The sequence below is a fragment of the Aspergillus niger genome (assembly GCF_000002855.4).
Source record: "Aspergillus niger supercontig An15".
Taxonomy (NCBI): Eukaryota; Fungi; Ascomycota; class Eurotiomycetes; order Eurotiales; family Aspergillaceae; genus Aspergillus; species Aspergillus niger.
Genome location: NT_166530.1, coordinates 716,731 through 729,829, shown reverse-complemented (window position 1 = coordinate 729,829; position 13,099 = coordinate 716,731). Strand labels below are relative to the sequence as shown.

Here is a 13,099-nt window from a genome sequence, read left to right as displayed (position 1 = left end):
TAACACAGCTTCTTCCCTCCATCAATCATTTGACTAGACCGAACTAGCTAGTGGTAGATACCAACAGCTGGTTGACTGGCACCTGAAACCTGCCGGGAAATTTTCCAAAATTAAACAAAACAAAAAGAGAAATATTCATACAGCGAGCAGGGGAAATTTGTCACTCTTGCGATAGCTGTACTTTACAGTTCGTACTAGCTACTAGATCGACAGAGGATTAGTATTTAAATAACTGTATGTGCTCGCTTAATTATAGTGTGATTCTTCTACGGATTATACTACACAGTTTATAAAGCGCAAAGCAAGGTAGATCTTTAGTTGTATTGCGGGGATGTGATAACAACATGGTACATGCATGCATACATACAATGGATCTTCCAGAAACAACCAGCAGACGTCTAAATGAGGATAGACAAGCAATTGTATGGGTGATGACCGGCAGTAACCAGTAAAATAGATATGAAATCATGAGGCAGACAATGTAGGAGAGAGGGAGAGAAGGATTCGAAAGGAGATAGGGTGGGCGGGGGAAAAGGAAGGTGATGGAGGTAGTGTCGGGGAAGGGGTGGATTTAAGACTCGAACTCGACCTTGCTGATGACGTTGTGTTCGGCTTGACTTGGCTCATGTGGGCTCGGGGTCCCTTGTGTTGTCTGCTCATGTCCGTCCTTATCGTCGAGTAGGGATGCATCGTCCTTGCCACGCATGCTGACGACTTCGGCGCCCTCGAGGAGATCGCGATCTGCATCTCTGACGCTCCGTCGCTCGGGATCTGCGCCGTAGGCACCTGCGCCCCAGCTGGAAATGCCGCCGACCATTGCGGATGCGGTGGCAACGCCGCCGCGAGCGTCGTACTCCTCCTCTTCATCATCTTCTTCGTCGTCGCGGTTGAGGGCGGTGCGCTCCAGTTCGCGTTGTGCTTCGTCCATTCTCTTCTTAACCTCTGCGGCCATGCGGATACCATCTGATACGATGTTGTCCAGGACTCCGCGGAGACCCTTGCCTGGTGGCACGATACCGCCTGAGGCTCCCGCTACTGAAGCGCCAGCTGCTGCGCTAGACTGGGGCTTGGGTACGCCGATATTGGAGAAGGTGGTGAGGTTGGATGAGAGAGACGAGGAGGCCAAGGCTTGCAATCCATGATCGGAAAGGCGGAATGATTGTGGGAAGAATGTATCGAAGAATTGCTCCAACAGTTCATCAGCAAGGATCACCATGCGGAAGGTGGGTAGAGTAATGTGCAGAGGATTGTTCGGATCGAGCGCCGGGTTTGCGGATTCTGAGACGGCGCGATTGTGCTGCGTGTTGGACTTGTCTTCATTCGATTGCTTCGCCAGTGTTTCGGTCTCAGCTGACGCAGCCGATTTGGTATCTTCATTCACATCAATGAGATCTTCCTCATCATCATCACCGATGCTGAATGACCCAAGCTTATCGGCTGTTTCCTCCGCATCCGCCTGATCCTTCTGCTTTTCAACTGCTCGGCTGTCCGGATGGCTGGGATCGGCATATTCGAAACAACGACGGATAAAAGAACTGACACTGCCCAAGAAACGTTCGTCTGTACTGAGCCTATCCGGGTCACGTTCATTCGTCTTGATGTCTTCCACAGACTGTGTGGGAGAAATAGCTCCGTCAAAGCCTCGCCGAGATAGGAAAAGGAGTGCCTCTGACATGCGAAGAATGCCTTCCCGATCCACCCGACCAGTCCCTTCATCATCGTAGAGGTCGAAAAAGTATTGGATGTTGTTCATGATGTCGCGGGGCCCTTTAAGTCTTGCAAGGCCATTGACTACATTTTGCAAGCTCAAACCTTCGTCAGGGTCCGTTGCCCATTTGCGGAAAAGTCGTCGTGTGAACTCATGATCTGCTGGTTCGGGTTTATTATTCCACAATGAAGAGGATTTGCCCCAGCCCCTCAGACTGTTGAAGCCCTGATCGGCTGACTCCTTTCGCGAAGGGGGCGAGTCTGCCACTGCCCATTTCGCTGTGGCTGCGAGAAATTCCCGGAAAGCGTTGTAATCCATGTGAGTGGGACTAGGACCAAGACCAACACGGCCTACCTCTCTATCCACTGGAGGCCCAAGGATCGATGTTCTTTCAACCCGTTTCTTTTCCTGGCGCCTCTTTTCCTCATCCAAGAGTTTCTGCCTCTGCTGATGGTCATAGAGAACCTCGTAGTAACGGTCGTAGATGACGCCCAGATCATCCATGCTCAGCTTCTTACTGTCTGGACCGAGATTGCGGATGGATGTCCGTTTGGCGAAACTTTCAATGTTCTCCAGGACGGCATCCTTGTGCTTTTCACGCTGTTCCGTAATCGTCTGGTGCGTGATCTGGGAGAATTCTTTGAAGGCGACAACCATAAGCTCCTGGAACCGTGTGATGGCCCTCAGCTTGGGATTCTCAGACCTCGGATGGGCCGATTCATCGAGACGCGAGAAGTATGCCTTGAGGACGGAGATAAAGGAACCATCATCCTGGATATCCAAAAGTTCCTCACCATTGATTCGAAGGATGGCCAAGCCAACCTGGAAGAGAACCTTAGGACCCTCGAGGAAAAACACATCCAGTACACGGAAGGCGAAAACTAATGGCATGGAGTTGATGTAAAGGGAGAGGAACCATGGGAGGGAAACAACGGAGAGCTGCACATCAGATTTCGTGAGGTGGTCCCAAAGCACGGGCATGGTCTTCTCGACCAGAGACTCAAACACTTTTTGATCGAGCAATGTGCCATACATTGTCGTGGAGTAGTACCCTGGAAGGAGACGATCGCAAAGCACAGACAACAAGAAGAAAGCCTGTGCCTCCGACATGTAACTGCAAGGGTCAGCTTCATTTCCGAAATCGGTACTGGGAAACCAACATCAAGAGAGCCGCAACGACTATGTTCATGGCCTGACAGTATCCGATCTCCGCATTGGTCCAACTGTAGGCAGTGAGGACCCTCCGAAGGCGACCGATACCTTCCTCGCTCTGGAAACCAGCATACTCAGGCAAGCTGCGGTTTAGGTCTTTCTCGATCTCGTCAATCGCCAAAGACTCCTGGCCAGAGAACTTTGAGAGTGTCTCTGTATACAATTTAGGGGATCTCAGACGAAGGTAGAGCGAACCCGACGTCACCTCCCAGATCTCGCCGCGAAGACGATTGGGAAGACCGACTCGGATCAACTTATGGAAGGTCGGCTGACGAATGATAGTGGCATTACGGCCATTCTCTACAAGAAGACTTAATAAGCGTCCCAATATATAGAACTGGGGTTGGGCTGCATACCTCTAAAATATTCTCCCCATAGTCTCATCTTACTTCGATCCCGAAGCTTGCGAGCATCACCGGGATAACGGAATATCATTCCCAGCCCGGCATCAGGTGGCTGACGCTGTTCAGCAGTCTCTCCATTTTGGGCCTTGGATTTAGCACCAGACAGTAAGTATTCCGAGTAACAATCGTTTACGACTATGCGCAAGTTCTCAATCTCCTTCATGCATTCGCGCAGCCCCTTCTTCAAACCGTCGCAAAAGCGTTCGCAGGCCTGCCTGCTTCCAGCCAGCTGGATCGTGAATCTTTGCGGAACGAAGTCGGGGCTTTGCTTCCCCAGCGCACCATTCCATGTTGTCAATGCAAGGGAGAAGACATGGCTAAGACTGTTGAGCCGTTCCACCCTCCGGATGCAGCAGAGAGGGATAGTAAATCCGTTTCCAGAAGGTCCTGTGCCGTTGGTTTGACCAGCCCAATGGGTCGATGCGCCAAGGCTAGCAGAAGGCGTGAAGCTCGTCGGCTGGGTCGAGAAACAGATGAACCGTTCGCTCAGATGGAGTCTGCCGGCATAGCGGTTCCCAGCGCGCTCAACAAAAGGGCGATTGGGTTCTCCGTGAGACGGTGACGAGGTATGAGGAATAGGAAGAATGAGCTCTGCGGTGATCTCTTGCAGCGGGTTTTGGGAATCGGGGAGGCGGAACTGCTGGCGAAACAGGGAGGCTTTGGACGGGTTGCGGTCGGAGGAGGTCAGGGTAGGAAGAGTGAAATTCGCCGGGTCGATGAAGGACTGGGCTTTCTGAACGAATGACGTCCACTGCATCATGGCGCCCGGGAAGCTTGGTGCGGTGGCGTGAAATGAATGAGCAGGCAGGTATCCTCCTGCGTCTAGGGTGAGTATCCGGCTGACGGCCGATTCGGACGGAAGCGGGAGCTGCTGGAGCTCAAGCGGCAGTCAGGGTTCGGCGAGAAAGATGCACAGAAGCCCACGAATGATTCGCAAGAGGGATCAGGGTCATCGTAGAGAGCTAGCGCAGCATCGTCCGGCGAGGGCTTCTGGCTGCGACAGACAGAAGAACCTGGGGCGATGACGGTTGGCATGGTAGGAAGAGGAGGGGAAGGTTGGCGGCGGCCGTTCCTGGCAGGTGGCCGTGAATATCCTCACGTGACAGGGATTTGTCTTGCTCTGAAACACCACGAGGCAGCCCCAGTGCAGCTACGTGAACCCCTGCTTTAGGTGTTACTGGTGATGCATGGTGCATAAGTGCTTTCGCTACGGAACAACTTATAACCATATTGGAACTACATAAAGAAACTAGTGGAGTCTGACTAGTAGCTTGGTACAGCCGACAGGGAAAAGCCGAGAGTGAACTATAAATCCCTGCAGAACACGATGGACGAAGTTTGAAAAGAAATTTTGAGAGGAAAGGAAATTGAAACGAGAGTTCGCTTTATAGAAACACATTGAATGAAACAACAAAAATCCGGGAAATGTATTTTTTTTCATAGTAGTGCCCGAATATTTGGTCAAATCCATATTTTGATAGGAAAGGTCAAGGGCAGTGCAGTATCTTGATTTGCGGTCGGAAGAGGCAAAGGAGAGCAAGTACTATTATTGTGGATCGAATCAGTTCTTAGCCGAAGATACTTCCTCAACCACGGCCTCTTCATCACTGTATGCCGGTGGGAGTTCTTCGGACTCCATCATCAGACCCTGCTTTTCAGATACCGTACCCTGTTCCAAGGACTTCTTGGGAGTAGAGCGGCGGAAACGTTGCCACATGAAGACCACGATCTGGCCGACCAGCATACCAAGAGCGCTCGCGGCCAGACCTGCCAAAACACCCAGCACAGCGGGAACCACGATGAAACGGACCACGCGGTGGACGGTGCGTTCCCACTTGCCATGGTGCATGTGGTGCATGTGGTGGTGATGGTGGGGGCGGTCAAACTTGTCCATATGGCCATGGAATTCAGCCTCCTCTCCCTCCATGGGCGGCATGGGCGGCATGCGCTCAGGGTCGAACTTGTCATCGGGATGGTGGTGATGGTGATGGTGAGGGCGGGGCGGAGGAGGGAAGTCCAAGCCGTGAGGACCACCGCAGTGCGAGCCCTTCGGCTTAGGTCCCATTCCAAGCATGCGGGCCTTGGCCGCAGCGAACAAGGCGCGCATGCGGTCGAACAAGAGCTTCCTGAGACACTTCGGCTTTCCGCGGCATTGTTTCCAGGAGACGCGGTCGGGGGTCGCTTCTTCGATCTCAGTCTTGGCGATGTACAGCTCGCCGCTGCTAGGGTCATGGAGAAGAGTCAAAGCCACCGTATCCAAGGGGACGGGGCGACTGTCGAGATCGAGGACAGTGAAGCGCACAGCGACCAAATCCATAGGGTCCTCAGGCGGAGTGGGCAAAGGCATTTCCTCCACAGCATATCCCAACGGAATGGGTTCCGTCTCTACGCCATCCGACGTCCGGCTCTGAACGGCAGTGATGAGAGTGGGAGGTGGCGGAGGGAAGATTTGGCGACCGTTGGCCAGAAGGAAGCCATTTTCAGTGGAGAAGTCGACCAACTGAAGCGACTGTTAGCATCCAAGTCCCTTCACCTGTCCCAAGTCGTACTAGACATCGGCTCGGAACTACTTACCAAAGAGGTCTGGAAACCGTCAGTCCAGCTGACCTTCCCATCCTCACTGACTTCACGGAACGGACATTCGGTGCAGGCAAGCTCAACCTGTTCCTTCTTGGGAGCATAAACCTCCAAAGGGTGGAGGGGAGGGAAGTCACCCTCAGGGGCGATGGCTTCTTCGACTTCGGGGATAACAAGGAAGGCGTTGGCGCCGAGAGCGAGAACGCTCCCCACAAGGCACGAACGGAGGTGCATGGTGGCCGAGGCGGATCTAAGCCAGGCACCGATAAGACGGGTGAAGAGGCGCTATAGAGTAAGAACGGTGGAATGAAGATACGTTTCGTGATGGGAAGAAGAGTTCTTGAGATGAAAAACGGATGATATTCAGCCGTAAAAATAAGAAACAGATGATGGGGGGAATGCTTTGATGATATGGATTCCACCAGCGAGCACTTCTTGCATAGCCAGCCAGGAGGGGGTTCAAAAGGCGAATCGCGCATCGTTCGATTTCTTTCCTGATTGGCTGTTGATGGCGCGCGGGTGGAGCAGGTGACGCATGAGATCCTCACCGCCTGCTTCTTTTGGAGCAGCTGACGCATCCACTGCAAAATGTCCATCACGTGCTCTGGATTTCCTAAAATAGCCTTGAATCCCATTTATTTCATGGTGGTTGATCATCACAACAAGTACTTTGTACACATCAGCTATCATGTATATGGTAGAACAGACACGAGACATAGATAGAAAATTCTGAAATATAACTGTATACCCGCTCCATACCAGCAGACCGGGTTCACCGACCATGGAAACTTTCCTCATCCCACCAGGCGCGATCTGATATCGACGAATTTGGCAAACTCGTAATCCAAGCCCTGCATCGACCCTACAACAGGGGGTTTGCTGCCACGGACTTTAGCCAAGACACCCTCAGGTACCTCATTATATTGCATCCAGATATCCTGCGTTTCATTCGTCCGTCCGAATAAATTTTCAACCATAGCCGTCACAACTATAAAAACTCCCAGCAAGACTAAAGCCCACCGTGCCATTATGACAGCGGGTGGCATCGGTACTTGCTCTGGGGCACTGACCTGAGTTTCGAAGTACTCCGGCGCAGTTTCAAACTCTAACTTTGACTCCGATCCTGTGCTCTCAGTCTGATCATCTTCATATGCACCAGGGACTGAAAAGTTGGCAAACTTCTTTCGTGTCGTTCGAAAGGGTGGCACCGTCAATGGAGTCGACGGGTTATATCTCTTTTCCAGATATACTGGCCATTGATAATTCGGCGTACGTGTCAGGAATTTTTTCGGCTTTTCTTTGGGCTTTGACCCTTTTGGCTGTTTAACGCCAGTGACTATAGCCTTGGGCTGAGCCTTTGAAGGATCATTCGCTGCCTGTGCAGCAGCCTTCTGATAATCTTGAATCCAGCTGCTCTGAGAGTTCGAAAATTGATTTCCAAAGCTTGTATTGCCTTGCGCGGTCAGGGCTTGGACAGTTCTCTTGAAGACGTCCAGTTGTTCTTGCTGACTATGGTTCTGATTAGTCGCCTCCTGCAACGTCTGCAAGTACTTCTGGAAAACAGCCAAAAATGAGTTGTCTGGGTTGGACCCAAGCTTTTGCTGATCAGCAGCAACACGCAGCTTTTTGATCGCCTCTTCCGAACCATCAAAGCCCTGCAAGGCTTCCAATCCAGCAAAAGGTCGCTTTAAACTGGTGCTAGGGACAAGGGCTTGTCCCACATGCGGTATCGCACCGGTTTTAGCTGCCTGCTGGATATTGCTCCAGTCTACAGGAACCGCCTCAATAGATGGTTTCTGATTCTGAGCAGGGATCACTGGAGCGCTGAACTTGCTGCTTATGCTGCCTCTCTGGTCCACTGGTGACAGAGCTCCGCTACTTGCAGCACTTTGCGATCCACTATATAAGCTACCTCCCAATTCCTGCCTCAGTGTTAGAGATGGATTCTGGAGGCTGAAGCCGAAGGGGTTATGCGTAATCAGCTTGTTCTGGGCAGAAGGAATCAGTGCGGTATTCATCGCACTTGTAGGCTGTGCAACAGTATCTAGTGCCATCGCAGGTTCAATTGTATGCACCTGCTCCGCAAGCCTGTTTAATTGCTTCCTTAACTCAGTATCGTTCCCTTTGTATTTATTTACTGTCTTAGCAAGCTGCCCCATCTCCAGTTTTTGCGCTGCCAATTCTGATTCCTTTAAGTCAAGCTTCTGCTTGATTTCATTCAATTCTCGACTCGCGTCAAGTATCTGCTGCTGCAATTTTTCAATCTCACCACTGCGGGATGTCTCTTCTTCCTTGAGCTTCTTATAGTCTTGGCGAATGCGACGGATCTGCTCAGCCTGCGCATTATTTTTCGCATTAAGCATAGTATTTGCGCTCTCTGCGGCTTGTACATGCTCCTCGTTCTTCTTAATTTGGATTTCAACGGCTTTTAGATCCCTTTGGGTCCGTCGCAGCTCTTGCTCTGATTGCGCGAAGGCCTGTTCTCGCTCAACAAGCACCTGATTCAGATCATGGACTTGGCTTGTTAGCTGCTTGTTCTCCCTGTCGAGCTCTAAGGCCTTGTGTTGTGCTTCTGTGAGTTGCTGGGTTAAATTGTCATCGTCCTGCGGCCATTCTTCCGGATCGTTTTCGGGAGCTGTTATCTGCTTATGTGCTCCGAAAGGTATCCTCCGTTGGTTGGGTGGTCGTCTGCCTGACATGTTGCTAGATATGCGGAGTTGAGAGTAAGGGGAGTATTTGATGCTGATTTATTATCCGGAAGTAAAAGTGTCTTCGCTTATGTCGGATGTGATTCTATTTATTCGAGGGCGCAATCTCGTTGGGGATTTAACGATACAGAAGGTAGTAGATCGCTTTTCAATCTTTTATTTGTCTTGGACAGCAATGTAGGCTACCGGCACACTAATAAATAAGCCCATGATCGTTCGATTTCTGCGTTAGGCACTTTTTCAGCTGTTCGGTTCTTATTGATTGCGCTGAAAGATTCTGAACCAAGGCATTGTCCTGAAATTGTATATAGTCTTTGTTATTTATCCTGATGAAACATAGAATCTAAGTACTAAAAGAGTCAGAGCACACCGAGAATTGAACTGTGCCTTTGTCCCTCTCATAAAGGCTTCTTTATCTAAGCGTAGTATGAGCTAACTCAAGGAACAAAAAGTACCCTCTATGAGATATAAATACCCAAGACATTTTCTACCCTGTACAGAAACATGAAAACACGCCTCTACAGCTTGGACTTCTTCTGGCCTTTGACGTTGGGGACGGCGTCGCCAGAAAGAAGGAAATCGGGATACGCAAGTTTCCCGAAGGTTGCCCCAGTGGCAGACATCCGCCAGGATGCACCATCCACTATATTGTGTTAATACATTATCTATTATAAATTTGAAAAGTACGAGACTCACCCACTAAAGTTTGGCCACTGACGTAGCTGCCAGTGTCCGCAAAAAGATAAACGGTGGCATCCGAAATATCGCGTACAGAGCCGACTCGGCCTAGGGGCTGCGACTTGATGTAAGCGTCCTTCGTATCACTGGGAAGGAGGCGATCGAGGCCCTATAATCTTGAGTCAGATGTGCATATTCATATGATATGCGGGACAAAGACAAACCTCTGTCGAAGCAATGGGTCCGGGTGCAATGATATTAGAAGTGACGCCCAGAGGGCCAAACTCGATAGCCACACTGTGAGACAGCGCATCGACGCCTGCCTTGGCGACTGAGACGTGCGTCTGGAAAGGTGCCGTCCGATAGTGGAGAGTGGCACTAACAAAGATGATGCGCCCTCCAGTGCCTGCTGCAGAGGGTTTGACTGATGATGGTATGACGTTAGCGCTTGTCGCGACTATTCGCGATACTGTCCACTTACGAGTTTCGGAGTCCACTCTGTGCTTCTTGGCCGACTCAACAAGGTATGGAATAGTAGCTTTGAGCGTGTTGTAGGATCCCAAAACGTCGATGTCAATGACCGATTTGAAAGCATTCGCTGACAGCTGGTTGATCGAGGCTAGAAAGTTCCCGGCTGCTCCAGCACTTGACAGTTATAGCCCAGATTAGTAGAGAACTAGCCAGGACGATGTGATACACACATGACATAGTCTATGCCACCCAGCTCCTTGACACAGCGGTCCGCCGCAGCTTGAAGACTCTCCAATTTTCGTACATCCACTGCACCAATGCCAATGACCTTGGCGCCAGGACGAGCGGTTGCAATGTCCTGGGCTGCTTTCTCGGTCTTTTCGACATTTCTACCGATAATGCAAGCGTCGGCACCTAGATGAACCAGAGCACGAACCTGCGCACTGCAAATGGTTCCTGCGCCTCCTGTGCAGAAGACAACCTTGTTGGCTGTTGGCTGTCAGTGACCGCCGGAGCATGTGGTGACCGCCATAAGCCGACTTACTGAACAGGCCATCCTTCCACGTGTTACTTAGATAGGATTCTTTGGGGAGGGGCATTTTAAAGGATATCAGTATAGTGTATATACAGTATGGAAGTAAAGAACGGTCTTGTCTGGTGCAATTGTCAAGGTTACCCTGATAGTTGATATAGAGGAAGGACTCCGGGATGGCCGTTGAATGGAATCTCCGCAACCCGACGGTTACTCCGAGTCCAAGCCTCGGCTTCTGGGTTTGGAATACTAATCTGGTCTAAACTATATGCGGAAAGTTTGTCTTCGATGGATCCACTCTTGGTGTCTCCTTTAGGCTTAGTTTCATGAAAGACATGAGCTCGAAGAGCTAACCGGAATAGGCCTAGTTGCAAATGCTTCTCGGAATTTAACAGCGAGCTGGTGATTGGCTGACTGGACTGCGCTAGCCTCAGGCATGCAACAACGTCACTCCATCTGCCATCGCGAACTTTTCTATGGCCTTATCTTTGCACCCGCCTTGAAGTTCTAAGCGCACCACGCCTCCAATCAACGAATCGTTCTTTCAGACGCATCGAGAAGTGATATTACGTCCTCCTCGGGTGAAAAGAAGCTTTCACAACCAGCTCCCCTCTAGTGGCAGCGTTCCTGTTGCATAATCATGGCGTGTCCCATCACCGTCTCGAAGTTCGTGGGCACAGTGTCCCTGGGGCTGCTCACGGTACGATCTCTATAACCTGCTTGGATTATTTGTGTTGCGAAGATCTCTGAGACTTCGTCAGCTAGTCCTCGTAAAATCTGACCAGCCGCCAACTGACGCGCAATCTATCACCTCTAGGGCATGTCATACTCCGCTTCCAGCGTCGCCATCCCCTCCCTGAGTCTTCTTCCGACTGCCAGCACTGCCTCCCGGTCTCTCAATGAAGTCAAGCGGTTGAACCGTAAGCATGGTCTGCGACTGACCAACATTGCCAACGGATGTTTCCTGTTCGCGTATTGCCTCTCTTCTAGACAGCGCAAGCACCCATATCTCATCTGGGTGTGTGTCACCTCCACCGTTGGCTCTTATGCTTTCGACTATTTGTTCCACCGCCAGGATGGTTTCGTGGCCTGGATTCAGTCTGTTCTGCAGGACACCGGATGCGGATTCCTGACCGTCCAGAAGCAAAAGAAAGAAGAGGATATCGTGGTGGTCGAGGCAGAGGAGAATGTCAATGGTGAAAGTGTACAGAAGGAGATGAACACGGAGCGTCGATTCCAGCAGGTGCGGGCTGTCTTCTCTGGCATTGCCCTCGCCATGGGTATCGTTGGGCTTTGGGGCGACCGTCGGCCTTCCATTTAATTTGGACCAACTGGGTGTCGAATGTGGTGTGCATGATGAGTCCTGCAGGGGCTTCATTTTCTCCACTCCCCTCCCTCTGGTTTACTTCTATCTTCTCTTTCTGTCTTAACACTTTCGGTCAAATGTTCACGACCGCCACGATGAGTCTGCTGTATGTATACTGGGCCGGAGATTGCCTAGTGTCCTTCCTATCTTTGATGATGAGCGTTCAATTTGGATCGGAGTTTGAGAGCTATCTACCTGTTTGATTAATCAAGAAATAACAATTTATCACGTGAAGTATCAAAGCTACCCCGACAGGTACAACATGAGATCTGAATCAACAGAAACAATACTACAGACAACCTGAAAACTATTACCATTACTATTATACACCAAAACGATCAACCCATCACAACCCCCATAATCAACCCCAACACAACCCACCCCATAACCCCAGCTCTATACCCCCTACTCCCCATACTCCCACTACTCTCATCCCCCCCACTCCCGCTTCCACTCCCACTCCCACTCACTTGACTCTCATTCACCCAAGGCTGCCCCGGCAAAGAATCGTTACTCTCCCTCAACTGCTCCCACCCCACCCACTCATTCTCCAAAACCCCACAGTCCACTCTCTCCTCACTCTCATCAATCGCATTCGTCACCGAAATCGGCAACTCAAACACCGTATAATAATCTGTCCCTTCCCACCGGAAACTCTGATGCACGGAGACATTATAGTCACCCCGGGGTGCCTTATCCCCGCCGCTGCCCACAAAACATGCCGGCCAGATCCAGTTCACGTGCTTGACGGTGGACGAGGGCTCGAGGTCCAGCACGGGCCCCACGTAGGTGTTGTTGCTGCTGGGAGTGGTGCCGTTGGAGATGGTGAGGTTTTTGTGGGTCGTTGTGGAGGTTAGGAAGAGGGTGAGGGTGTGAAATTTGGTGGTGGTGGATGTGGTGGAGAGTTGGCCGTCGCCGGAGGTGTCGATGGCGACTTGGAGGGTATCTGATTTTTTTATTTATTTTAGTGTTGGTGGGTTGGGTAAGATGGATGGATAATGGTTGGACGTACCTCCTCCGAGGGGAGTATAGGGCTGTGGAGCATCGATTATGGCTAGGCCTGGGGTGTAGATTTGGCCGTTGACGATGGTGAAGTTCATGGTTTGTGTACTTGTTGGTTGAGCGTTAGTTTGTGAGGTATTTTTCCGACAGCTACATTTTCAGGATCTTCTTGTCTTGCATCGGTTTATTTAAACAGGCAGCAGACAGTCAGTCCCTAATGGACCTGAAATTGATTTAATTTCCGAACCTCCGGGCGACCCCCTCAGGGACTGATTGCTTTGCTTGCTCCCCACTTGTCTGTCAGACACCATCGGATTTAACCGAAATGAACGCCTAGTGGGGGTTTCTAGGGACAAGAGGATAATCTCGTTATATTGAGTATCTTAATTTGTGTGCTCTTGGTGGTCTCAGTTATATACTGTATCTCCTGTCTACATACCA

The 13,099-nt window shown here is 50.8% G+C and overlaps 6 protein-coding genes across 6 annotated transcripts; 1 reads left to right on the top strand and 5 right to left on the bottom strand.

The window, feature by feature from the left end:
• Positions 1-571: 571 nt before the first annotated feature.
• An15g02890 (uncharacterized protein) lies at positions 572-4,359 on the bottom strand (the record flags this gene model as incomplete). The annotated part of the gene is made up of 4 exons (XM_059744562.1): positions 572-2,822; positions 2,869-3,220; positions 3,277-4,192; positions 4,249-4,359. 4 exons carry the CDS (start codon positions 4,357-4,359, stop codon positions 572-574), a joined length of 3,630 nt encoding a protein of 1,209 aa, XP_059602486.1.
• A 526-nt stretch (positions 4,360-4,885) lies between these two features.
• An15g02880 (uncharacterized protein) lies at positions 4,886-6,135 on the bottom strand (the record flags this gene model as incomplete). Its single annotated transcript, XM_001396789.3, has 2 exons — positions 4,886-5,824; positions 5,899-6,135. 2 exons carry the CDS (start codon positions 6,133-6,135, stop codon positions 4,886-4,888), a joined length of 1,176 nt encoding a protein of 391 aa, XP_001396826.1.
• Positions 6,136-6,695: 560 nt separating this feature from the next.
• Positions 6,696-8,600, bottom strand: An15g02870 (uncharacterized protein; the record flags this gene model as incomplete). Its single annotated transcript, XM_059744560.1, has 1 exon — positions 6,696-8,600. One exon carries the CDS (start codon positions 8,598-8,600, stop codon positions 6,696-6,698), a length of 1,905 nt encoding a protein of 634 aa, XP_059602485.1.
• Positions 8,601-9,127: 527 nt separating this feature from the next.
• On the bottom strand, positions 9,128-10,357 carry An15g02860 (uncharacterized protein; the record flags this gene model as incomplete). The annotated part of the gene is made up of 6 exons (XM_001396787.1): positions 9,128-9,252; positions 9,306-9,456; positions 9,512-9,711; positions 9,769-9,932; positions 9,989-10,247; positions 10,303-10,357. The coding sequence occupies 6 exons, from the start codon at positions 10,355-10,357 to the stop codon at positions 9,128-9,130; spliced, it is 954 nt and encodes a 317-aa protein (XP_001396824.1).
• A 573-nt stretch (positions 10,358-10,930) lies between these two features.
• An15g02850 (hypothetical protein) lies at positions 10,931-11,611 on the top strand (the record flags this gene model as incomplete). The annotated part of the gene is made up of 2 exons (XM_001396786.3): positions 10,931-10,990; positions 11,108-11,611. 2 exons carry the CDS (start codon positions 10,931-10,933, stop codon positions 11,609-11,611), a joined length of 564 nt encoding a protein of 187 aa, XP_001396823.1.
• Positions 11,612-11,899: 288 nt separating this feature from the next.
• On the bottom strand, positions 11,900-12,756 carry An15g02840 (uncharacterized protein; the record flags this gene model as incomplete). Its single annotated transcript, XM_001396785.3, has 3 exons — positions 11,900-11,956; positions 12,127-12,602; positions 12,669-12,756. The coding sequence occupies 3 exons, from the start codon at positions 12,754-12,756 to the stop codon at positions 11,900-11,902; spliced, it is 621 nt and encodes a 206-aa protein (XP_001396822.3).
• Positions 12,757-13,099: the final 343 nt, after the last annotated feature.